Here is a 25329-nt window from a genome sequence, read left to right as displayed (position 1 = left end):
AAACCTATTTAAACTCAAAGCACAACACTGAACAAGAATTTAGACTTGAGATTAAGTTGGAATCCTGACAAATGAAGCCCATCATGTGACCGGGAGAAGATTAGCTTCTCCAGAAGAGATAAGAAGGCGACACTCGAGTGAGAAGCGGTCAACGAGAGAAAGATATGAATGCATGCAGAGATCTTTTCAGAGTCTTTTATTCATGGAAAGAGTTGAGGCGCTGAAACATGTCGACGAGGAGGAAAAAAACTCTCAGCCTGCGAGACTTTCCCCTGGGCAAAAGATCCCCACAATATATCCTCTTTATTGGTTCAAATGTCAGTACACGCGTGTCCTCGTCTGGGACACGGGATCTGTATGGAAAATAAAAATGAACAACTCTTTAAAGCAACAAAAAAAAACAACACACACAAAATAAAAGCATAAAAAGGGTCCGCCACCAATAAGAGTGCACAAACGAGTAGTTTGTTTTGTAGAAAGCAAGCAGAGGGAGCATTTATTTAGAAACTTTATTTTCCACGTTACAGTTTTGTCTCAAATTTTTTTGGGGATCTCCAATTTTAATTGAAGCCCTGAACAAATCCACAACACATCATATAATATTGTCAACAACATACATTTACATCAGAGGTCTTTAGTTTTCTTTACTGGGTTTTGTTCAACAAACAAGAGAATTCAGAGATGTTAGTACAGACTGTGTACATTTCTCTTTTCTAATATATAGTTTTTTTTTTAGTGGTATAGGCAGGAAAAAGGTTATTAATTCAAAATAAAAAATAATTTGCAATTAGCACCGTTACTGTGATTTCTTTTTTTTAATTTCATTAACTTAGGGATCAGCACCTCGTCCCGTTAGAAGCGACCAGGAGTCGGACGCCGGGCGGCTTAGATGATGAGGTCGTTGTCCACGTCCTCTGCAAACACAGAACACACACACACACACACACACACACACACACACACACACACACACACATTAGCACGTTTAAAGCTCACTCGTGTTTCAGCCTTTTAACTAAAGCATGCGGTGAACAATATTTAGGGATGAAGTCAGGAGCAGAAAAGCTTCAAAGAAGTGCAGAAGTTGGATAAAGTAGATGACATTAACAATAATGTTGTATGCTACTCAGGTATATACTCAGGTGGATACTCAGGTACATACTCAGGTTTATTCTTAGGTGGATACTCAGGTACATACTTAGGTGGATACCTAGGTGGATACTCAGGTGGATACTTACGCTCCTTGATGCCGAAGCAGTTGGCCCACTCGTCCAGGGCGATGTATTTGTCGTTGTCGGCGTCGCACTGCTCGAAGAAGCGGTTGGTGCAATGCTCCATGGGAATGAGGGGGGCGCGCAGGGGGGAGATCTCCGTGTGGGTCAGGTACCTAATCATGATATAACAAGCAAAAGATGTGTCATGGATTTAATAGAAATCCACTTTTACAATTTACATTTACAGGACTGATTCCTGATTGGCCGTTGGGAGTTCTCTGTCCGCACAAAAAAAAAGTCAAACTTTCTCCAACCGCACAATAAAAAATGCTTCGACAAGATCGCAGGAGGAGCGGGAAGGTACTTTTATTTGTGTGCAAAAAGGTCACCATCATCCACAAACTGTCTGCTTTTCACATACAATATGTTTCAATGGCCAGCCGGGCGTCGCTCTCCCTAAAACCCTCTTTTCCTGTTGCTGCATTAAGTGTCCTGCGGCGGCATTGTCGTCCTTCAGAGCGAGCGGCCGCCGGCTGTGGGATCCATCAGTGCAGCTGTGGTGGGAGATGACAGGAAAACCAAGCGGCTCCCAGTCTGCGGCTCCCAGCCGGCCTCAAACTCCAATATTACACTTTCCACAGTGCGCTGACTTGCAGAATCGTTTGTTTTTTCCAGAAATATGTTCATAAATTCCTTATAAATAAGCTATTCGCAACTGAAGAGATCTGATTGATAGCCCCGCCCCCCAGTATACGTACCCGTCGACGGGGTGCTGGTCCAGCTGGCCGAACTGCCAGTGCACGGGGAAGATGTACATGTTGTAGTTCTTCTCGAAGTCGTGAGCCAGCAGGTCCAGAGAGTGCTCGCCGGCCTGCAGCCTCTTCTCGTTCTCAAAGATCTTCTTCACCTGAAACGCCACAGACAGACACGACCGGTTGATGGCGAGCCTTTCACCCAAAATATCCTCTGACAGCAGAAAATAATGTACATTAAGGTCCATTTAAAGTGCCACAAGGACTAGAAAATGTCAAGTTTTCTGCATTAGATAGTTTAGAAGATGTTTTTCTCTGGATTGTATTGTCTTTTCTGCTTGTTTGTAAACTCGCATTTGATGTTTAAAAAGCACATTTTACATTGTTGCTGCACTTTGAGCTCGTGAAGGAAGAAGAAAACAAATGAAACAACGATTTGACTTCTCACCCTGAGCTTCTGCTTCTCGTTCAGCAGGTTGTTGTCCTCGTCGCGCTCGTACAGCGTCACCAGGACGTTCTTCAGCCAGTCCCTCATGCGGAGAGGGAACTCGATCAGCTCGCTGTCCAGGCAGGCCTCGATGTCTGCGGGCAGGAAACACGACGCGTGGTTAATAACCGAGGTTCACTTTGAAAAGGTCATTGGAGGCCGAGTGAAGCCGATGCTTCATGTGTTGAAGCTGCATTCTCTCTACTGACCACCAGGGGCGACTTCTCTGGTTGTATAGAAGTCTCTGCTTCATGTGTTAAAGTTTAATTCTCTCTACTAACCACCAGTGGCGACTTCTCCGGTTGTATAGAAGTATATACTTCATGTGTTGAAGCTGCATTCTCTCTACTAACCACCAGGGGGCGACTTCTCCGGTGGTATAGAAGTCTACTCTTCATGTGTTAAAGCTTCATTCTCTCTTCTGACTGCCAGAGGGCGACTGTGACTGAATGATGATATTATTAAATAGAATAATATATACAATATATTGTATATATTATTAAATACAATAATATGTACAATATATTGTTATTCTGGTGTACTGAACAGCACCTTGAACTCCATTTGAGCCTTTCAGCCGTGACTCATTTCCTCAAACTGAGCTTGTGTGTGTGTTTGTGTGTCTGTGTAGGAGTGTGTGCATGTGTGTGTTTAAACAGTGGAAGAAATGCAGCCTTCAGGCCCAGACATGACACAATCTGAGCCTTCAGAGCGCTGAGCGCTGACCCGAAGCCTTTTAGCTTAGCACACAGACGACATAAACAAGCCAAACACACCTGAAGCCTTGAAGGTGAACAAACAGATGCAGAGAAACGACCGCGACCGCATGAAGTCAAAGAAAATCAAACAGGACATAAACATCCATGAACTGCAACTGGAGATAATGAGATAAACTTTCAGCTAAGGGGGTTGAAATAGAGCAATGAAAGGTTGACATATTTTTATCCTCAATACTGGTAACGAATGATAGCTTTTATGTTATTTTTTTGCAAGTTTCCACCTTCAAAAACGTCTTTCTTCTTGAACAACTTTATTTGTATATTGGTGGAGTAGCACTTAATCTGTATTGTGAAGCTTTGAGTAGCAGAGGGTCTGTCCTTATATTTATTTTAATCGTTGTTTAATTTTTGTGGCGGTCACATTCTCCAACAAACCCAAACTTGTTTAAATCTGAGAAGCATATTTTTCTGTCTCAGTGGATTTAAAGAGGTATTTTTCCCCCACAGCTGTGAGTCGGGTGTGTCTCCGAGCAGTAATTTACTCAATGACTCATAACAGCCAGAAATGTCCTCAATTTTCTTTTTGCAATCGTGGCACGAAAAGGTGGAGCAGACTCTTCAACATCATGCTGTGTTGAAGGTGAAATGTTTACTCAGGGAATACATCAAGAGAGAAGGAGAGTCATTTATATAGACTTCTATACAACCAGAGGAGTTGCCCTCTGGTGGTAATAAGAGAGAATGCAGCTTTAGCACATGAAGCTTATACTTCTATACAACCAGAGGAGTCACCTCATGGTGGTCAGTAGAGAAAATACAGCTTTAACACATGAAGCATAGACTTCTATACAACCAGAGGAGTCAGTCTCTGCTGGTGAGTAGAGAGACTTAAGCTTTAACACATGAAGTATAGACTTCTATACAACCAGAGGAGTCACGACATGGTGGTCAGTAAAGAAAATACAGCTTTAACACATGAAGCATAGACTTCTACACAACCAGAGGAGTCAGTCTCTGCTGGTGAGTAGAGAGACTTAAGCTTTAACACATGAAGTATAGACTTCTATACAACCAGAGGAGTCACGACATGGTGGTTAGGAGAGAGAATGCAGCTTTAACACATGAAGCATAGACTTCTATACAACCAGACGAGTCAGTCCCTGCTGGTAAGTTGAGAGAATGCTAATTTACCACATTAAGCATATACTTCTATACAACCAGAGGAGTCGCCCCCTGGTGGTCAGGAGAGACAATGCAGCTTTAACACATGAAGCATAGACTTCTATACAACCGGAGCAGTCGCCCCCTGCTGGTGAGCAGAGAGAATGCAGCTTCAACACATTCCGCTCTGGCTGTGACTTCTTTGGATCAGAGAGGGGGGGCGCTCACGTTTGCAGGGTCCGATGTAGTCCAGGTGCAGCTTGTGGCCCTTCTTGGTTCCCTCCAGGGCGCACTTGGTGGCGAAGAAGTGGCAGGAGGTGTCGAAGGTCTTGTTGTCGGTGCCGCAAACCTGAAAGGAGGGAGGAGGGGGAGGAAACGCAGACGGGTGAGTCGAACTCGAGGTTCTGCGAGACGTTAACGTGGAGGCCGATTTCACAATTTAAAGAATAAACTCACGTGCTCGAACTCTCCCTCGGCGGCCGGGCAGGTGGACGGGTCCTGGCACACACACATGGGGGTGTTGTCCTCGTCCACCTCGCACACTTTGCCCTTCTTGCAGTGGTGGTTCAGGCAGGGACCTGGAGGGGAAACCAAACGTCACAGATGCTCGTTTCTCAGGAAGTGACTTCACTGTCTGGTCCTTCTGGACGGCGCTTCTGCCAGAAGAACGCTTCGATGAGGTCGTTCATGTGTGGGAGGATTATTAAAAGTAAGTTTGTGCCTTTTTTGGGGGGATAAAAAGATAATTACAACCCTGGAAATGCTCAAAAAATGCAAATGAAAGTGTTTAGTGGTTTAGTTTCTGTACCAACACGTTGAGTAAAGCCACTGCGGTACTTTATATTGTATTTAAATACATTTTACATTTGACCTAACATATTATATTGTTGGGCCCACAGACCTCAACCCTAAACCTCTTCAAAAGTGGGCATCTTAGTCCCAAAATATGACATTTATTAACAATAATTATAATAATTGATTAAGCAACAAGCTTGAAGTTACAGTATTTGAGCCTTAATTAGTTAAAAACTAATGTATTTTGTATATTTGTACCTTGTTCACAGAAAGAAAATACTAAATACTTTGTCATATCCGTTTTATCTTATTGCATTTCTCTGACTTTTTTGTATTTTGTAACATGTTGGGCTGTTAGTTAGCTCAGTTTTACAAAAACAAAAGCTTTTTTTTTTTTTAAAAGTTAGCAGATTTAAGGACTTTATTTGTTAATAAATATGTATTTCACAATGTTTGCATCATACATTTATTTCCATCCCCTTCCACTGTATAAATGCGATACGTTTACACTGTGGTATTTAAAGCAGTGAAGGAGGCGGGGCTAAACCTCGGCGGCTTCCTGCTACTTAAAGCAGCTGGAACCTGTAATTACAGCCGCTCTGTTATTATGGGATGTTTGATTTGCCATCCTGAGGTCTTCGCTAAACGCAGCCGGACACGGAGAGCGTCTCAGTCTCAGGGATCCGTTGGTCACGTGACTTTAAAATCAACATATGTCAACTGCTCAGATTTAATGGAAGTCAATGGAGCGTCACGCAAAGTATCCCTGTGTGCTTTTTTTTGGGAACTTACTCTCAGTGAAAACTTCCTCTTCCTCCTCGACGATGTCGATGGCCTCGTCGAACTCTCCGATCTCGATCTGCACCGGGTTGGCCCCCACCTCGGCCTCCTGGGGGAACGGCGCAGGTCAAAGGTCGAGCCGTGAGCCGCTTAAAGCTTTACGAGTCACATGCAGAGGAATTCTAACGCGGAGCGGCTTCCTGACGCGAGAATTCCCTGAATTCGTTCTTTCGCGTGATTTCAGGGCGTTCGCTCTGCGGGTTTCTTTCTGCACGGCGACCACTTAAAGTCAAAACCAGCCTGGTTTTCCTCAAAGTTCCTCAAACGTCACCGCTGAAGGGAGGTTCCTCCTCCTCCTCCCGAAGGCCAAACAGAGTCTACGTCCAACAACAACAAGCAGCTGGGTCCACATGGGGAACGTAACGGCTTCCTGTCACTAAAATTACCAGCTGTGGGAGCTGTGGGAGCTGTGGGAGCTGTGGGAGCGCTGGACATCTGGAGCAGGGAGCGGATAAAACATTCACACGCAGACGGTTTGGAACATTTTCGAGGTTTAGTGTTGCGTTGGGTCTCTTTTTAAAATGCATTGGTTTTGCTTCTCCTGTTTATAAGGAAAAAAAAACATCCAGGAGGGATTTTGTGTTTTCCTCCATCTTTGTTTGTTGGGAAAGATTTGTCAGAAGCCTCCAGAGGTGTAACTGATGAGTTTAGTGTTGAGAGTTTAGGGAAAAGGCTTCCAGCAGTCACAGATTTAGTCCAAACAAGATCTTTGTTCAACTTTAGAACTGTTCAGATTGTTTCAATCTCGACGTGGGAACCCAAAAAAAGAGTCCTAATAGAAATATGAAAGGTCACAATATGAATAATCAATAAAAAGTGTGTTTTTCTTTTAAAACGATTACTACCTCAGCTAGCGCTGCTGCTACTGCTGTTGCTACAGCTGCTGCTAGCACTACTAATAGATCTCCGGTAGCTCCCCCGCTGTATCCAGCTAGCACTGCTGCTAGCTTCCTGCTTTAGCCAGCTAGCGCAGCGGCTAGGTCCCCACTAGCTTCCAGACAACCACCAAACGTAGCGGGACCATCCCCGGCTATACGTCCGATGTGGGGAGCGGGGAGCTAGCAACAGCAGCGGGGAGCTAATAGCGGCGCTAGCTGGCTACAGCAGGGACAGCCACCGGAGGTAGTAGCGGCTTATAACCCAACTTTTACGGTATTTTCACTTCTTCAGGCCCGTGAATATTCTTTGAATGAAACAAGACGAGTTTCTTGACTTGTCTACTTTACAAGTTACTAAAGAAGTTACTTTTCAACCCATCAAACATGGAGGCGTCGCGTCTCCTGGAATGATGGCTAACGAAACGCCTCTAACAAACAATGCATCATCTTTGATTCCATTTTATTGTTTTCTTTCCACTAGTCGTCTCTCAGGCCGACGAAAGACCAGAAACCAGCAGAGCTCCATGCGATCGTCTCTCCCAGCAGCTGCTCAGGAAGTCGCGTCTCAGCTGCCAAGTCCGACTCAGACGGGAGCCAAAGTATTTGGGTCGAGTTTCCTCAAAACAGGCGGAGCCCCGCCCCTTTTCTGGTGCAACGACATGGGACTTTTTGTGCCATAAATTAGAGTTTCTTTTCATTTCAAAAGTTGTTTTTTTTTTGCAATTTTTGTCTGAATCTTTCACACTTTGAGGATAAAACAATATGAACATGTAAATATAACATATTGATGTGCACAAAAAAATACATTGCACGACGAAAACTGAGACTTTCTTCACATGCAAAAATGCCAAAAATGTTTAAATTGACACACATCTTGTCTGCAATTCATGGCATATTTCAAAAGGGAACGTATTTATTTTCTTCAAATAACTTCAGATGAGACACACCGGAAGGGGGCGGGGCTTCACCTCCATGAACATAACGTACAACATATAGTTTGTATAATTTCAGCTTCTGAGGAGAAAGTTAAAAACATCTGGACTGACCTCAACAACCATCTCCTCGGTTACCAGCTCTTCCTCGATGGGCACCTCCTCAGTCTGGAGGACACACACACACACACACACACACACACACACACACACGTTAAACATTATTACTTTTGCACGTGAGCAAAAAATAAAACACTCGGATGATGCAAAGAGTCAAAAGCAGACAATGACCTCACCCACACAAACACACTTTGAATGGTCGTCCACATAAACACTCAGGGAAGCCAGCACACACACACACACACACACACACACACACACACACAGGAAGTGCATGTGGAAAGGAAAACACGCAGGGAAACTCACACGTGAACTGATAATCACAGAGGGAACGGAGAAAGGAGACGACGCTCAGGAAAGTCAACAAAGAGAGGAACAAGCTCATAAAGACACACACACACACACACACACACACACACACAGAGTTACTCACAGGAGCAGCCATGGCGTGGCCAGCCAGGCACAGGAGGAAGACGATCCACATCCTCATCTTCAAAGTCTGTGGGGACGACCAGACGGACAAAGTGTCTCGTTATTTAAATTTTGTCTCGTTCATACAAACTATTACAAACTTTTTATTCAACTACACAATATTCTTTGTGTGCGGCACGTTTCACACAATCTGAAATGATAAATATTTTATCTTTAAAAGGTGAAATAGTTGAGTTTAGTCTAAAAACGGCAATGAAAAAAAAAGTTTGAATTTGCACCGGGGTCCTCAGAGGGTTCCCTGAGGAACTCCGAGATGCGAAATATTTTATTTTTTGTTAACTTTGTGAGATTGTAAGTGTATCTAACTTCTGATTTTCTTGCTTTTACATTTGTTCTGTGCAACTTAAACGTAGAAACAAACTGAATTGGTCAAAGTAGTTTTATTTACATGGCATAAGAGTGCATGAAGTTTTGACAAAAATAAAAAAAAAGCATTTAATTTAAAGTTTTGGCACCAACAAAGAACACAAAAAAACCTCAAACAACAATCTCTGTCTACGCCAATCTGCTGAAAATACAATATCACAATACCTCTTTATGTACTCTGATTAAAAGAGAATAATCCCTTATTGATAATAACAGCTAATCAGAATCTGCAGTAACAACCAGCTTCCCGCTCATGAATCCTTTCAATCTTTCCGTAGACGAGCGAAGCGTCTGCACACAACGTGTAACACAACGGGTAACACAATCCTCTCTCAGACTCGTGGACTCTTTCCAGGTCTCTGAAAACAAAAAGCCTCTCTGTCCTCTTTGTTTCCGGCGGCTCGGGTTGAACGTCTCCCCTCCGGCTGTTTGTGGGTTTGGAAGGAGAAAAAAAAATCTCATCCTACATATTTTCTGGAGTGTAAACCAGAGCGAGAGCACAGGAGCCGACCGCACACGCTTCAACAAACACACATGTTCACAGTTATGCAACCTGATGTGTGAATATGGGCGGTGGAAAAGGGGCGGAGCCAGGCACAACTCGCACTAAGGCCTGTCTGGATGGTACTTATAGTGATGTAGGGCCTCTACCTGCTGCTGTATTGTCCTTTCCTTTGTGTCATTCATGAAAACAAGCACACAAAATATGTTAATTGATCATATTGGGATCAATAGGGAAGCAGTGTGTTTGTGAAACCAATATAAATATGGTCGTTTATGTCTCATGACCAAGATTGTTTGTGTACAAGAACAAATGTTCTTCATAATCTATGTTTTTATATGATTCAGCCTCAGTTTGGGAGGTTTTATGAGACAATGCAGCAAACACAGTCTTAACTCTCCCAACTTTTACCTTTTCAGTCGATTATCTTGATTTGACATAATTTCTTAAATTCACTTTCATATAAGATACATATCTGTGTGTTACATCATGAATTGCAGAGCAATCTTAGCTCTCTATGAAACGAGGCAACATTGTCATAAAGCAGAAGTGTGAAGAGAAAATAAGACTTTAATGCTGAAAATTTGAATCTTAATTTTTGTTATATAATTCTTCATATTTCTGGTGAAAACTGAACTTTACTCATGTGGTATCGAGGTTTGGGTGATGGAAATTGGTTTACCAAAAGTCTTAGGTTCGCAAAACCAGTGAAATATATGAATAAAATATGAGATACATGTAAATAAATGTCTAAAACTAAATTTATTATGATGGCTTCCTTTTGTGGAAACATGGTCTTTTACACCTTTCACCAAAAAGGTAGAAATGGGAAGTTTTAAACAATGTAATCGTCCTGTTTCACACAAAAGCTCATCTTTTGTTAAGTTTACACACTTCTTCATCTTGTCACACGGGAAACACTCCTTTGGTTTCATGATAAAAGAGACGAGTCCTGTATCGGCCTCTCCATCTCATCGTCACATAGTCTGCTCGTCCATCTCGGGTCTCGTCCTCCTCCATCTCGTCTCGTCTGCAGGACTAAATGAGGGCTTCTTTGTTCCATAATGGAGCATGACGTCGCTCGCTCTTCCTCCATCGCTTTATCTCCATGAAAGTCAGCTTCTTTGAACCCCCAGACATCCAGAGGAGGATCTCCGTCCTCCCCGACATCAAAGCACGTTTTGTCTGATCGGAGGTTGAAGTCAAAGTGTCTCCATCGAGAACATCAAAAGGTCCAACCGGCGCGGCGTTCACTTCCTTTCCTTCACGCTGTTTTGCATTCGATATCAAGAAGTCTGCATCTTCTTGTTGATGTCGAGCTTCTCCTCCGGCGAGGAGGACCAGCGGGGGAAAGCACGATTCATAAAAACAGAGCCGGGAATAGTTGGAATTGTTGCACCTCGGATGACGGCGACAAAGAATCGACGCGTCTTCTCGATGAACGCGAAGCGTCTGGCAACCTGCGCAGCCGTTAGACGCTCAGACGCAGGAGGAAGAAGAGTTTCACGCCTTAAGGGAACCTTTTGGGGGTTTTTGAGGTTGGGCGTGTCGCTCGGCGTCCTTGAAGACGTCGGAGAGGCGCCTGAACGAGCGGCGTGTTCGGACAGATGCGGAGTAAAAAGGGTAAAACGTTTGCATTCGGCCCACGAGTGTCGACACGTTCTTGACGTGCCGTCGACCGATTTTAAAACCCGCGGGCGAAGTTTTCTTCTCCTGCTGTCGACCTCCAAACAGGGAAAGTGCGTCTTGATAACAAGAACAGATGAGCGAGTTGCCGCACGTCTTCATCCGACGTCGTGAATGAAAATGTGACAAAACAACCACAGAAAACAGAGCGACAGGTGTGGTTTGTCATCATCTCGTCCTCACACAGCGAGACGCCTGACGCGGCAGCTTTGAATCCTTCATGCACGTGTCTTTACATGAATATGAGTTTCATTGTTTTTGAATCCAGACTTCTCTTATGTCTCTGAGATGGGTTTTATGAACGCTTGAAGCTCATGTGGAGTATTCCTGTTTCCATCTTTATGTTTTACTGTTTCTTTTTCTGTTTTTGAGTCTTTTTCCCTGCGTTTGAGTCGTTGTAGGAACGCCAAATTAATTTTATTGTATGTATTTGTTCAGCACTGTCTTGGGAAAAAAAATGTATATCTGCAAAATAAAATCACGTTTAAAAGATATGTTAATCGTAACTATGAACATCCAGCGAGATATGAGACAGATTCCCCCAAAATGCCTCCTGGAGCGTCAATAAGACACTTTTTTGGAAAGATTAGGACCTAAGGAATCAGAATCTGCAACAAAAATCACAATAAAACAAAGTCTTGGTCTGTTAGGAAGGAGTTTCAGTCAAAAAACTATGTTGTTCGGTGCAAAAATGAAAAATTACGTATTTTAAGACAAAGGATTGTCTGAATGGGGCATGCTGGGACTTAAAAAGAGAGGATTTTCGCGCACGGTTTCAAAAAGGTTACGTTGTAAAGTACAAATTTAAAAGCAAGTAAATCAGAGGTCAGATACACTTACAATCCCACACAGATTAAAAAAACAACCTTTATTTAGCACCTGGGAGTTCCTCAGGGAACCCTCTGAGGACCCCGTTGCAAATTTTAAAAACTTTTCTTTTAGACTCTACTTTACTATTTCACCTTTTAAAGATAATATTTCTAATGTCAGATTGTGTTAAACAATAATATTGTATAATAACTTTGGATCATAGAATTCTTCTTCATGTCAAAATCACAATTTGCTCTTTTGTGTCAAGATTCCCAACAAAGACACAATAGACGCATTCCCGTCAATGCCTTTTATTTTGAAGGGCACAGGTTCTGTTGTCACACTTCCACCTTTCTCATTTGTATTTTATTTGATTTCATTATGTTTTTTTACGTATTTCTGTTGACGATCTCGACAATGAATCCCGTCCCGGATCGGCAGAGTTCGGACGCACAACAGGAGTTCCTGTCGCTTCGTTTTGTCCCACAGAGCGAGAGGACTTTCACAAAGGTGACCACTGTTCTCCTCCGAAAGGTCTCCGGAGAAGAGATATGGAAAATCACAGAAACCGCTGGCAAGAGGACGCTGACGTCTGACGCTGACGTCTCCAGACAAACAGCCTGTGCGGCACAAGGACCCGGCTCTGTACTCCAGAAAGAAAAAAGGGGAACGAGGTGTTCTGCCGGCGGGACGTTTGGTGAGAAAAACGTCTGACGCACACGCGTGTGAGTAGCGTGTCACGTCCACCGTGTTCCTGTTTGAGGCCGGACGGCGAAAAAAACAACTCATTATTTGACTTGGAACGCTGCTCTCGTAATCAAACATGGACGCCGAGGCTAAAAGGGAAACTTCGCGCTCATGAAGGAGCTCCTTTTTTCCTCCTCTGACGCGTATTTAATCTGGGAGGTGAGTTCGGTGGAAGGAGGAACAACAAGCGGCTGCTGCCTCTCGCTGATGCCCTTTAAAGAGGGGTGTAGGGAAGGAGGAGGAAGAGGAGGACGAGGAGGAGGAGGAGGAGGAGGGGTTAGAGGAATTCTTCCTCCTGCTCCTCGGTGACATAACGGCGGGTTTGAAAAGCTGGAACAACAACCTGCAGCCGGCCGCCTGCCAGCAAACAGACAAACAACACCGGCACGCGATTTTATGCAGGAGAAGAAACAGTGATTTCCTCTGTCTGCACTCAGATGTTTTCATGATATTATTATTATTATTATTATTATTATTATGAGAGGATGCTTGAAGTTATTGAAACACCCTCCAGATGTGAGGCGCGGTTCTCAAAGGTCACCGTGTTCAAGTAGTCGTGCGACTACATGTGTGATTTTATATGAATTTCAAACTTTCTTTGTGAAAAATATATATATTTTCAAAATAAAAGCACTTTTTAGAACATATTTTAATCATATCCAGCACGATCCAAGCAAGATTTCCCCAATCTGTCTTTTGGAGCGGCCTTTTTTTGAAAGATTAGGACCTAAAGAGTCAAAATCTGCAGAGAATTGGACCATAAAATAGAGTTTTTTTCATTTGAAAAGATCATTTTTGCACGTGAATTAAGTTCCAGTATGAATCTTTCACACAGCGGCGATGAAACAATATGAAAACGTGAATATAACATATTGATGTGCAAAAAAAAAAAAACATTGCATGACGAAAACTGAGACTTTCTTCATGTTAAAAATGCAAAAAATGTTTAAATTGACACACATCATGTGTGTAATTCATGTTACATTTAAAAAAGGAACGTTTTTCTCCAAATAACTTCCAATGAAACACACAGGAAGGGGGCGGGGCTTCACCTCCATAAACATAACACAGCTGTGCTATTTATTATGTTGGAGGATATCACGACCTCATCTGCATATTTTAACCGTAACTTTTCGGAAAGCTGCTTATGCAAAAAAAGAGAAAAAGTTCCCCAAATGAGTTTTATTACTTTATCTGCACTTTTTTGGAAAGATTAGGACGTAAAGAATCAAAATCTACAACAAAAATCACAATAAAATGGAAAATATTGTCCTGTTATAAAAGATTTTTAGTCAAAAAACTGTTTCATTCGGTTAAAAAAAGAAGAATTATGGGAAAACATTGTCTCATTGGAGCATGCTGGGTCTTTACATTTGCATAAGCCTTCCTCTCTTTGCTGTATGAAGTGTTTTTAGAAACAGTTGGAGATGACTTTAACCTTTTATCTCCATCTGAATGCAACTCGTCCAAAATCTGATGGAAAACTTGAATTCTTCATCATTTGAAGCGATGAAGAACGTCCAGGAAGAGACGTGAAGACGTGAAGTTATGACCCAAGAAGCTTATCGGCTCCAGAATACTTCACATACTTGTCGCGTGTTGAGTAAACTAACGACTCAGCTTGTGTTCACCTCCAATACCGGAGGAGAAAACAAACTTTTGACTCAGAAAACTGAAGTAAAAAAGGGTCAAAACTTTAAAAAAAACATCCATTTAGCGATTTATTTTGCAAAAACTTACAATAGAGAGTTGCATGAATAAATCCTAAAACCCTGAAATATATTATTTGTTTTACACTTTTTGTTTTGTGTGAAATACACAAATACTATTTGTAATGTGTGAAATCAGGTGTGTGTTTAAGAGATTTAACGTTTAAGATTCATGTGTCCCTGAACGCCCCTCTGGTGAGTTCAGGAGCTTAAAAAAAGACCCTAAAGGAGACGAGGCGTCCTCACTACGACGCCGTCGTCCTCCTCGAGCTCGGGGGGAAAGTTTAATCTACGAATCCGAGCCGAGACACCTGACATGTTTAATCCCCCTGGAGAGTTCGGGGGGAAACCCCGTTTACGCTGGCCGGACAAAGAGCAGTTTTCTGAGAGGAGGAGCGTCAGGATATCTGCAACCTGAGTCACTTGACCTCTTGACCTCTCTCCTTCCCCTCCAGGACTCGTTTGCTGTCGCAGAATTTTCACTTTAGGTCAAGAAACCGTTTCCCTCTGCTTTGCAGAAATATTACATTGTCTTTTCAAAATAAAAGCCTAAACTGATCGTTTAAATTGCACTTTGCTCTCTCTTCTTTTTTGTTGCAAGCACATCGTGAGAGGTCAGAGGTCAGAGGTCGGAGGTCATCGCTCTGTGGACAATCAGCAAGTCAGTGTGTAAAATAAATGAATAAATGTAGAAATGTAGATTTGTTTCTCTCTCTCTCTCTCTCTCTCTCTCTCTCTCTCTCTCTCTCTCTCCCTCTCTCTTTTCACCTTTTCTGTCGGCTCACGCCTCTCTCGTATCTCGTGTTTCTCTCTCTCCTCCATCTCTTTCTTCCTCTCCGCTGATGTCAAACTCCAGATTATTTCCCTCAGACTGAAGCGCAGCCCTCACTTCCTGTCTGGATTACAGCTTCACTGCCGAGCTGGCCTGCTATTTTCCCAGCATCCCTCACTTCTCCTCCCCCTCCTCCTCCTCCTCCCCCAGACCTGCCACCTCAACAATCAAGCGGCCGGAGTCGCTCTGTCTGCTCCCGTCTCACGCTGACGCAGACTGAGACACAACGAACGCCACGAAGAAGAAGAAGAAGAAGAAGAAGAAGAAGAAGAAGAAGAAGAAGAAGAAGAAGAAGAAGAAGAAGAAGAAGAAGAAGAAGATCACGAGGTCTGAGGTCTGAGACGACCACAGATGCAGGATGTTTGCTCTCAAATATATAAATATAGAGAGAAAATACGGCAACTAAACTTGTGTCGTTTGTATCGAGGGCTGTGATTGGCCGCTGAGCTCGTCGCTCTTGTTGGCGCTCGATGTTCAAACTCCACTGAGGGAACATCATGTACGATGTGTGTTCTTTAGGGGACTTTAAATGTGTTGTTTCCTCTTTTCATTCCTCTTTTCGTGCATCTTTTGTCGTTCATCTGGAGGGAGAAACTCGCCCCGGCTCCCTCTGATGGAGAGAGAGACTCTCCTCCAGATGTTGCACCTCGGCTCTGGATGGATCTGCTCTTTGACGTAAAGACACAAACATCGTGTTCCTTCAGCAGGAACACGATGTACCGACAGGAACCGAGGAAGAAGAAGAAGAAGAAGAAGAAGAAGAAGAAGAAGAAGAAGAAGAAGAAGAAGAAGAAGAAGAAGAAGAGATTGAAGCTCCTCTCTGAGCGTCTCGACACTTGAAGGCGTCAGAACGTTTAAACAGCTGGTGACCGTTCACCATGGCAACCCGCATTCCTTTACACGGGAGAGAGAGAGAGAGAGAGAGAGAGAGAGAGAGAGAGAGAGAGAGAGAGAGAGAGGGGATGAAGGGAGGGGAAGTAGAGAGATTTGTCGGAGAAAGACTCCCTTTGCTCTATCATGAGGGCTTTGTTGTAATCCCATCCACCCTTCCTCCTCCTCCTCCTCCTCCTCCTCCTCTTCCTCCTCCTCCTCGTCTTCCTCCTCTTTTCCTTCTTTCTTCACTTCTGTGCTCAGTCAAACAGAATTGGGAGACAAAAGACTTCACTTTTGTCAAAACGTTCGTTACCTTCAGAAGAAAAGAAAGTTTTAAAAATGTAACTGTAACGTCTCCTTCCTCCCCCAAGCTTTAACCCTCTTTCTCCTCCTCCTCTTCCTCCCCCTCCTCCTCCTCCTCTTCCTCCTGTTGCCGATGTGGCACACAATACCTGAAGCTCAGCTCCTCACAATCACAGCGTCTACCTGCCGACTTGTTCTCTGGTTTAAATCCTGTGAAGCTGCAGGACGATCTGTTGTGTGAGGTCGTTTCTGTTTTCTCCCATAGTGCATTGTTTTGTAGTTTGCAAGAACTTCAAGGTTCACTTTTGCAGAAAAAAAAAGATTTTACTGACAAATAAATGTGCCAAAAAAAAACTATTTTAAAAGGTAAACTTCAGCAGAGAACACAAAAATGAACTTTTTCCAGCAGGATTACCCCCCAAAAAATACCTAAAACAAAAGTCTGCCTCTAACTTCTCACACACGATAAAGAGTCAGAGTGAGCGCTCTTACCTTTTTATGAGCTTTTGCAGAGCAGAGACACCAAGAGGAGAGCAGTCAGCTGTGAGCGGGACCGCGACGATCTAACAGCCCAGCAGAGGTTCACACGGGAGACGTTTCCAGTGGGACGTCCCAGTCCGGACCCACAGGCCCCGCCTCCCGTTCTCACAGGCCCCGCCTCCCGTTCGCTTAGGCCCCGCCTCCCATTCTCTCAACAACCTCCCATCGCTCCCCTTCTGCTGCTTCTGTGGCAAAACTCAGGAGCTGCACTGTGGAAAATACAGAAAACACAAAAGATCTTTCAGGTGAAAACCTTCTGATTTGTTCATGAACAACTTTTAATCTTATAAACTGGATGAATGTGAAGAGAAAATGTGTTTTGAGTGAGTTCTGTCTCATAAAAGACCCCTGAGAAGAAACGTCTGCTCATTAAAAGTGTTGATTCAACATCTAACTCATCTACTTTAAATAGTTTAATGTTTTAACTGCATACGGTTCATTATATAATTTCATGTTGATGTTAAAAGACCCGCAGAGAAGTCTTACACTATAATTTATTAACTTTAAATCAGTTTTAATCAAAGGCCTTTCGTCTGACGAACCGTCATGCCGGACTTTTTTTAAAAAAATGGTGAACTTTCAAATCAAATGACTTTAAAAAAAAAATTACGGACTTTTTTTTAAAAATGACAATCTTTTTAAAAAAATGCAGACTTTTTAAAAAAATGGCGGACTTAAAAAAAAACTTTTTTAAAAAATTGCCGACTTTTTTAAAATGTCGGACTTAAAAAAATTAAAAACTTTTTAAAAAAAAGGCGTTTTTTTTTTTTTTTTAAATGCCGCTTTGTTTTAAAAAATGACTGACTTTTTAAAAAATGGTGGATTTAAAAAATAACGCAGGACTTAAAAAAATCTTTTTTTCTTAAATGAAGCAATTTAAAAAAAAAATTGGCTTTTAAAAATAAATGACGCTTTGTTTTTTTAAATGACTGATGGAGGACTTTTCAATACATTGCAACATTTTAAATTACGTACGTTAAATTAGATTTTGTTTACAGGCTCTTTATCTGAATGAAAACCAAACACTAATCCTGTTTATTGTTGTTGTGTTCGGAGGTTGTACATGCAGATTATATATTATTGTAGCCAGATGTTTATGTTTAATTTGATACTTAACATGTTTTCTTCTTGATTCGTGACCTGATATAAAAGGGTCTCCATTAAATACTCAGTATTTAGTCTGGTTCAGGCCGTCCCTCACCAGTAACACCAGTAACTACTAAACACTCACACAGGGGTCAAACACACGTGTGGAATATTAATGAAACATATTTAGGTTTCTTTCCGACGCTCTTTGAGCCAAATAAAACATGAACGGGGTATTTATGGTTTTCCTTGAAGCGGCCGAACTATTTTTATGGATGTTATGGAGGGCCGCGGTCCGGGTTAAATACTGGATGGATCAACGCTGACTGCGACACTCCGCCCGCCGCTCAGCGCCCTCCTTCCCCTTTCCCTCCTTTTTCTTTCCCTCCTTCCTCTTTCCCTCCTTTTTCTTTCCCTCCTTCCTCTTTCCCTCCTTTTTCTTTCCCTCCTTCCTCTTTCCCTCCTTTTTCTTTCCCTCCTTCCTCTTTCCCTCCTTTTTCTTTCCCTCCTTCCTCTTTCCCTCGTTTCTCAAGGTCTGATTGAAGGAACCTTTGACGCTCGCGTTCTGCACGCTCCGACACACTTTGCCCTCGTCCTCCTCCGAGAGGTCAGAGGTCAGATGACATCATCAGGTTTCTGCTGTGAATCCGATGACGAGCGTCTAAACTACCCAACGCTGGTCTCTGGTGTTCTGGTCCGCTGGTGAAGGTCACACAGAGAACCAAACAGAACGGAGACGGGTTCATGACCCCGAAACAAAGATCCTCACAGGAACGTCTCTGTGACGCAGCGGGAGGTTCTTCAGGTATTCCTCATGTTCAAGTGGAATGTCGAACGTGAGCGCAGATCCATGTTCCCCGCACACGGGGCAGGACGTCTGGAGTATTTATTGTAGAACTCGTGAGAACTCAGGAGGACTGAGGGTTCTCTCAAGGGCCGAGGGTTCTCCAGAGGACTGAGGGTTCTCATGACAGGAGGACTGAGGGTTCTCATGAGGACTGAGGGTTCTCATAAGGACTGAGGGTTCTCATGACAGGAGGACTGAGGGTTCTCATGACAGGAGGACTGAGGGTTCTCATGAGGACTGAGGGTTCTCATAAGGACTGAGGGTTCTCATGACAGGAGGACTGAGGGTTCTCATAAGGACTGAGGGTTCTCATAAGGACTGAGGGTTCTCACGACAGGAGGACTGAGGGTTCTCATAAGAACTGAGGGTTCTCCAGAGGACAGAGGGTTCTCATGACAGGAGGACTGAGGGTTCTCATAAGGACTGAGGGTTCTCCAGAGGACTGAGGGTTCTCTAGAGGACTGAGGGGTTCTCTAGAGAACCCTTCAGTCCTCCAGCCAGTGGAACATTCAGCTCATCGCTGCAGGGTCATGATCCAAACACCTGCCGTCCGCCGGGAGACGGGAGCTCCAACCCGCTCTGTTCCCACAGCGCTGATGTGAGGAACAGCTGGATGGGAGGGAGGGAAAAAGAGAGAGAAAGAGAGCGAGAGAGAGAGAGAGCGAGAGAGAGAGAGAGAGAGAGAGAGAGAGAGAGAGGTGCGATGCAACGTGGCATTTTCCATTCTGCCAGCGGCCACGGTCCAGCCGACGACGAGGAGAAAGGAGGAAGGGGAGGAAGAGGAGGAGAGGGGGGAGGAGGTGCTGTTATAGCGTGAGACTCTCTTTCTTCTCCTCCTCCCACATTCACCCTTTCTTTCTTTACTTTTTCCTGCCTCCCTTCTTTAATTTCCCCTCTCGCTCTCCTCTCACACACATCCCTCTCCACCTCTCTCTCTCTCTCTCTCTCTCTCTCTCTCTCTCTCTCCCTCTCTCTCTCTCTCTCTCTCCCTCCCTCTCTCCCTCTCTGTATACGTGGCAGTAGTCTCTCTGTGTTTGACTTAACGTGTCTCCTGAGCTGCAATTATGTTTCTTCGACTTCTCGCCGTGTTGAGACGTGAACGACTGAAATGCCAAAACGTCTCCAACACTTAAAGCAGCGTCATTAAAGTAAATGCTGTAAAAAATAATAAAACAAATGTTTTAAACGTTCTCTTTGCCACATCACAGACTCAAGAAGAGAAGAGACAGAAGGAAAACCTTGAAATGAACGTTTCTTCCAGCTACGGGATGTTGGTGATGCACATAGACAGCAGACTGGAGGCCGACAGCTTCAAGACATGAAGCATGGACTTCTATACAACCAGAGGAGTCGCCCCATGGTGGTCAGGAGAGAGAATGCAGCTTTAACACATGAAGCATAGACTTCTATACAACCAGAGGAGTCGCCCCCTGGTGGTCAGGAGAGAGAATGCAGCTTTAACACATGAAGCATAGACTTCTATACAACCAGAGGAGTCGTTGCCCTGGTGGTCAGGAGAGAGAATGCAGCTTTAACACATGAAGCATAGACTTCTATACAACCAGAGAATGCAGCTTTAACACAAAGCATGGACTTCTATACAACCAGAAGGTGCAGCTTTAACACATTAAGCATAATATTCTGTACAACCACAGGATACAGCTTTAACACATGAAACATAGACTTCTATACAACCAGAGGATTCAGCTTTAAGCATAGACTTCTATACAACCAGAGAATGCAGCTTTAACACATGAGGCGTAGGCTTCTATACAACCAGAGTAGGTCGATAGATATCAAGTTAAACGTGCCTCTGCTCTCGTTAGCTGGAGGTTCGAGCTGCAGCAGGATGATATATTTTGATGATCTAAAACAGTTTATTCTGTCATGTTTTACTTCCCTTCCTGTCGCCTGCTTGTGTAACGAGCAGTAAACCTTCAGGAGAGACGGATTAATTAAACCCATAACAAACATCAAAGACACTTTTTTAACCACTATTTCCTCTATAAAGTCCCAGCGGCTCCTGAAATGATTATTACTGTACGCAGCGGGACGGCTCTTCACTTTGATAGATGTTTTGCCTTCAGTAAACTGGGCCTTCTCCTCCTCCTCCTCTTCCTCCTCCTCCTCCTCTTCCTCCTCCTCGATACACAGCATCTGGTATCTGATGTTTGACGGTCAACAGACCCACACAGTTCTGTGACAGTAAAACAAGCAAAACATCTATTGAAATAATCCTTTAAATGTGTTTTTAATCTGATTTTGGAGGAGCGTTCATTGAAGGGCGACTCTTCTGGTTGTATAGAAGTCTTTGCTTCATGTGATGAAGCTGCATTCTCTCTCCTGACCACCAGGGGGCGACTCCTCTGGTTGTATAGAAGTCTATGCTTCATGTGGAAAGCTGCATTCTCTCTCCTGACAACAAGGGCAATGACTCCTCTGGTTGTATAGAAGTATATGCTTCATGTGGAAAGCTGCATTCTCTCTGCTGACCACGAAGGGGCGACTCCTCTGGTTGTATAGAAGTCTATGCGTCATGTGTTAAAGCTTCATTCTCTCTCCTGACCACCAGATGGTGACTCCTCTGGTTGTATAGAAGTCTATTAGTGACCTGTCTGACAGTTAGTTAAGAATATGAACTCTCTATTCAACTTAAAGTCTCCAAAGACACTGAAAAAGTGTTTTAAATGATGCACGAGACGTCTGAAAGAAAGGTGCGGCCATAACAGACCGTCAGTCTGTGTGTCTCAGTGAGTTTAAACATCACACCGGTTCAATGAAGAGCTGCAAGAATGATGGAAAATATGAACGATGCCGTCAGACAGCGTGCAGTTGAAAACAGGAAGAAACTCTGAAGCTCAAAGCAGCAGCTGCAGACAGTTTGGTGACGTGTAAACTGCAGCTCGGACACAGTGTTCTGACACACACACACACACACACACACACACACACACACACACACAGGGGCTGGGACTGCAGGCGGTGCAGTAAAAAGTGCTTTCCCTTTTATTTCCTCTTTGTCTCTCCTGGAGAACGCAGTCCCGTCCTGCAGAGCAGAGCGAGTTGGCAGAAGCAGCGTCGCTTCACATTTATCACACTGAGGGTCTTCATTTGATGTTACGTCACATTAAAAGCCCTCAAATGCTCTTCAGTCAGCAGAAGAGACAAAGGTTTAGGTCCAGTACATGACATTCATTGCACAATTAAGTGAAAAGTGAGAGATTCATTCTGTTATTCTGGTAAATTTAAGCTTTTGTTAACGTTCAGGGTTCAGAGTGTTGTACTTTTACATGTTCTTTAAACAAGAGGGAGGAACTGAAGAGATGAGTTTTTACCACCGGAGAGACAAGAAACACAAAGTTTGCCCGTAAGGTGGCACCAGAGGGACCATAAATACATTAACTGCAGGAAAAAACGAGGAAAAAAAAGACGTTCAAAGAAGAGAACGACACTTGAGATTTTGTTTGAATTACAGGCGCTGAATCCAAGATTGGGAGCATTTTGATCGCAACATGTAGAGCGGCTCAGAGCTAACCGTGCTAACTATGCTAACAGCACTAACCGCGCTAACGGTGCAAACTGTCCTAACAGTGCTAACAGTGCAAACAGTGCTATCTATTCTTGCAGCGCTAACGGTGCTAACTGTCCCAACAGCGCTAACGGTGCTAACTGTCCCAACAGCGCTAACGGTACACACTGTGCTAACGGTGCTAACGGTGCTAACTACAGCGAGTGTCAGGACGGCATTCTCAGCTGTCACTCCACTTCATCTTCTGCTCGTAGCTTTGCTACATCCGGGTCCATGATGTTGGACACAGCTTTAACGTGTCAGTGAGAGCCGACAGTCACAGATATCTGAAGGAGTTCCTCCAGCTTTCACTTGTGATCCTCCCATGCTCATACATGCTTCCCTGCTTATTCAGCAAGAAGAAGAAGAAGAAAAAAATCACTAAATAGCAATCTGAGCTTTTAATCTCCGTCAGCAGAAGGAACGCCGCTGAATGCCAACACATCATTGGAGTCCAGCGTGCACAGAGAACTGAAGGGAACTCTCATTGACATCGTTTAGCTCAGGCGTTGCTGACGCGGCGTTCATCAATCAAGAGCATTATCGGCTCGCGGGGCGAAGCGGGGCGCTAAAGGCCTCGACTTAAAGGTCCTTCCTCGCGGTGTCTTTAGCCGTTACAGCCTTGTTACGCCGTCATCTCGGCTGAGATCTCTTAATTCGGATTAAAACCACACACAGTGCACGTGTTCACGTTCAGGTGCATGTGTGTACATGTGTAATTATGACCGGGGGGCTGTACGTATGTATTTATTCTCTCCCGCAGGCTTCATGTGTCTCTTTGTGTACATTACATGCATCTCTTTGCAGACGGCCAACGAAGACGAGATCGCAATCGATGGCCAGGAATTCCCAGATAATCCGTAATCCCGTTCCGATCTTGTTGTGAGTGATCCGGTCCAGATCGAGGCACTCTTGCATTTTTTGGGAATGCAAATCAGAAACTGGAATCGCACTCGCACTCGCCAAAACAAGAAAGCAACCAACACAACATGGTGTTGTTGTTTTTTTCAGGAATGTGTCTGGACGTCGATGCGTTTTCCGTCCGGCTGCAGTGGGAAGGAGTCAATCTGACCTGCCGCTTGTTAATGTTCAGCAATGTGGTCGGCAAACAAACAATTTTCGGCATCAAATTCACAGTTTACACAGTTGTCTCTCTTTTATTGAGCTGATTAGCTAAAAAAAAATTTAAAAAAGGGTTCAACAGAGATTTTGAGACAGATTTGATTCTAAAAATCTAACATTTACCACTCTGGAAAAACATATGCATGGTTGTTGCTACGACATAATTTCAATAATTTACTCTACTTTAAAAACACAAGCGGTCACTTCAGTCCCTGGAGGAAAAATAAAACATGACGACAGACGGAGAGAAACTGGACTAAATAATGCTTTGGCTTTGGAAAAGCATAACTTCTGAGTCTTGGCTTTTTTTTCTGTAAGAACTAAAACAAAACTAGCATGTCACATGTGAGAAGAGACTTAATCCAAACATTAAACCCCTCAGTCAACTGTAGTCTCAACTAATATATTGGTTGTCATGATATGAGCGATTGAAGATTCACCGACTGCACTCTGTCTAACGTTAGCTAGCTAGCTCGTGAGCGATCAGAGCTACGTTAGCTAGGCTAAAGCAACTAAAAGTATTACCCCTTGAGGAAGACTGCAGAAGAATTTGCCCGTGTTGGACCGACAACGGCTTTGGCAACTTGTTGTCCGCCACATGACCCACCTACATTACTCCATTTTACAGGAATCAGTGGTATCTTTTTTGTTCCGCTGTGGTTTTTGTTGACGCTTGAGAGCCTGTTCAGGACATACTGAAGGTTTCCCCTTTGATTTTCATTCAACAAAAGTGTTTTTCTGGTGTCAATGAGCTTCAGCTCTGCTTGTTTTTTTCATCAGAGCATTCAAAAGAAATGTTATCCATCTATCAGATTTGTTTCCTGGCACCACAAAGAGCAACGCTATCAACTTTTAATCTCATCGTCTCCTTCTCAAACACATACTTCACATTAAGATACGATAAGATGGAATAAAACCTCATCAAAGGGACATTTATGTGCAGCAGTTGAAGCACATAGTGAGTGGGAAAGATTGTTTTTTCTTTTTGCAAATAAAGAAGACATGCAATGCACAAACAGGTTGCCGGTACGCCTCGGTCGAGTTGCGTTGCATCTACACATCAATGCACGCAATCAGCCTTAAAGTCAAAGTGTAGTGTGAGAGCAACTGGATGTTTTTACTCTGATCTGCACCCAGAGCGAGCCCGATGAGGTGCCGCCAACCGGAGAGGAAATATACAGCAGGGACTCCCAGAGCGGCGGGAAGCCGCAGGCCGGCGGCTTGTTTGCTCTCGTCGGGCCAACTGCAGCCCGCCGGTGATGGGTGCGTTTGTTTTGGCCCACGGGACAGGATCTGACGGCCCCGACCACACCCCCACCTCCACGGGACACTGACTCGTACATTAGCTGTTACTGGTCAGCTGAGGACAGTGTGTGTGTGTGTGTGTGTGTGGGGGGAGGGTTTTTTAAACATGCTAATATGCTCATATGCTAAAATGCTAATATGTTGAGCCTAATGCAGTCTTGCCATGTCTGACAGAGTAGAGCTGATCTCCTGAGAGTTGAACTTGGTATTCCTATTTGATATATATATATATATATATATATATATATATATATATATATATATATATATATATATATATCCAGTTACATGGTGAATCATTGGCCAAGGACAAGACGAATGCACTGAACGTTTTGTCTTTCATAGTGGGAGTTGGACTCAGACGCACCAGCAGCTTTATGTAGATTATTATTATTATTATTAGTATTCCTAATATTACTGTGCCTTGCTAAAAGGCTGTTTCCTGTGCACGCCGACACTTTTTCAGCGTTGTTTTGATCAGCAGAAAACGGCTTCATGTAGCGGAGGATTATCCATCAGACGCAATGAAGGGAGACAGTCTGTGTGTGTGTGTGTGTGTGTGTGTGTGTGTGTGTGTGTGTGTGTGTGTGTGTGTGTGTAATAGGAGGAATCCCTGTCATCTGTGGCGTTTGTGTCGTCCACA

At 43.7% G+C, this 25329-nt stretch overlaps 1 protein-coding gene across 2 annotated transcripts; it reads right to left on the bottom strand.

Annotated features, from left to right (window-relative positions):
- Positions 1–179: 179 nt before the first annotated feature.
- On the bottom strand, positions 180–16806 carry sparc (secreted protein, acidic, cysteine-rich (osteonectin)). Of its 2 annotated transcripts, XM_068572098.1 has the most exons (11): positions 16711–16806; positions 8332–8397; positions 7893–7946; positions 5921–6017; positions 4790–4911; positions 4562–4682; positions 2415–2548; positions 1973–2121; positions 1239–1387; positions 844–914; positions 180–353 (listed from the first exon to the last, which is right to left on the bottom strand). In XM_068572098.1, the coding sequence occupies exons 2-10, from the start codon at positions 8386–8388 to the stop codon at positions 886–888; spliced, it is 912 nt and encodes a 303-aa protein (XP_068428199.1). In that variant the 5' UTR covers positions 8389–8397; positions 16711–16806; the 3' UTR covers positions 180–353; positions 844–885. The 2 variants fall into 2 exon arrangements, with proteins under 2 accessions (XP_068428199.1, XP_068428190.1); XM_068572089.1 differs by having other exon boundaries at positions 180–914.
- Between the last annotated feature and the right edge of the window lie 8523 nt (positions 16807–25329).

The sequence above is a fragment of the Clinocottus analis genome, unplaced genomic scaffold (assembly GCF_023055335.1).
Source record: "Clinocottus analis isolate CAN_PGR_092001 unplaced genomic scaffold, fCliAna1.0.p SCAF_1, whole genome shotgun sequence".
In the NCBI taxonomy this organism is placed as follows: Eukaryota; Metazoa; Chordata; class Actinopteri; order Perciformes; family Cottidae; genus Clinocottus; species Clinocottus analis.
This window is presented reverse-complemented; position numbering and strand designations above follow the sequence as displayed.

Excerpts from the sequence above, each read along its gene's own strand:
- sparc (XM_068572089.1), bottom strand. The coding sequence starts at position 8,388 with ATGAGGATGTGGATCGTCTTCCTCCTGTGCCTGGCTGGCCACGCCATG. Across the intron at positions 7,947-8,331 it reads GCCACGCCATGGCTGCTCCT|ACTGAGGAGGTGCCCATCGA; the intron begins GTGAGTAACTCT and ends TGTGTCCTCCAG. Across the intron at positions 2,122-2,414 it reads ACGAGAAGCAGAAGCTCAGG|GTGAAGAAGATCTTTGAGAA; the intron begins GTGAGAAGTCAA and ends GTGGCGTTTCAG.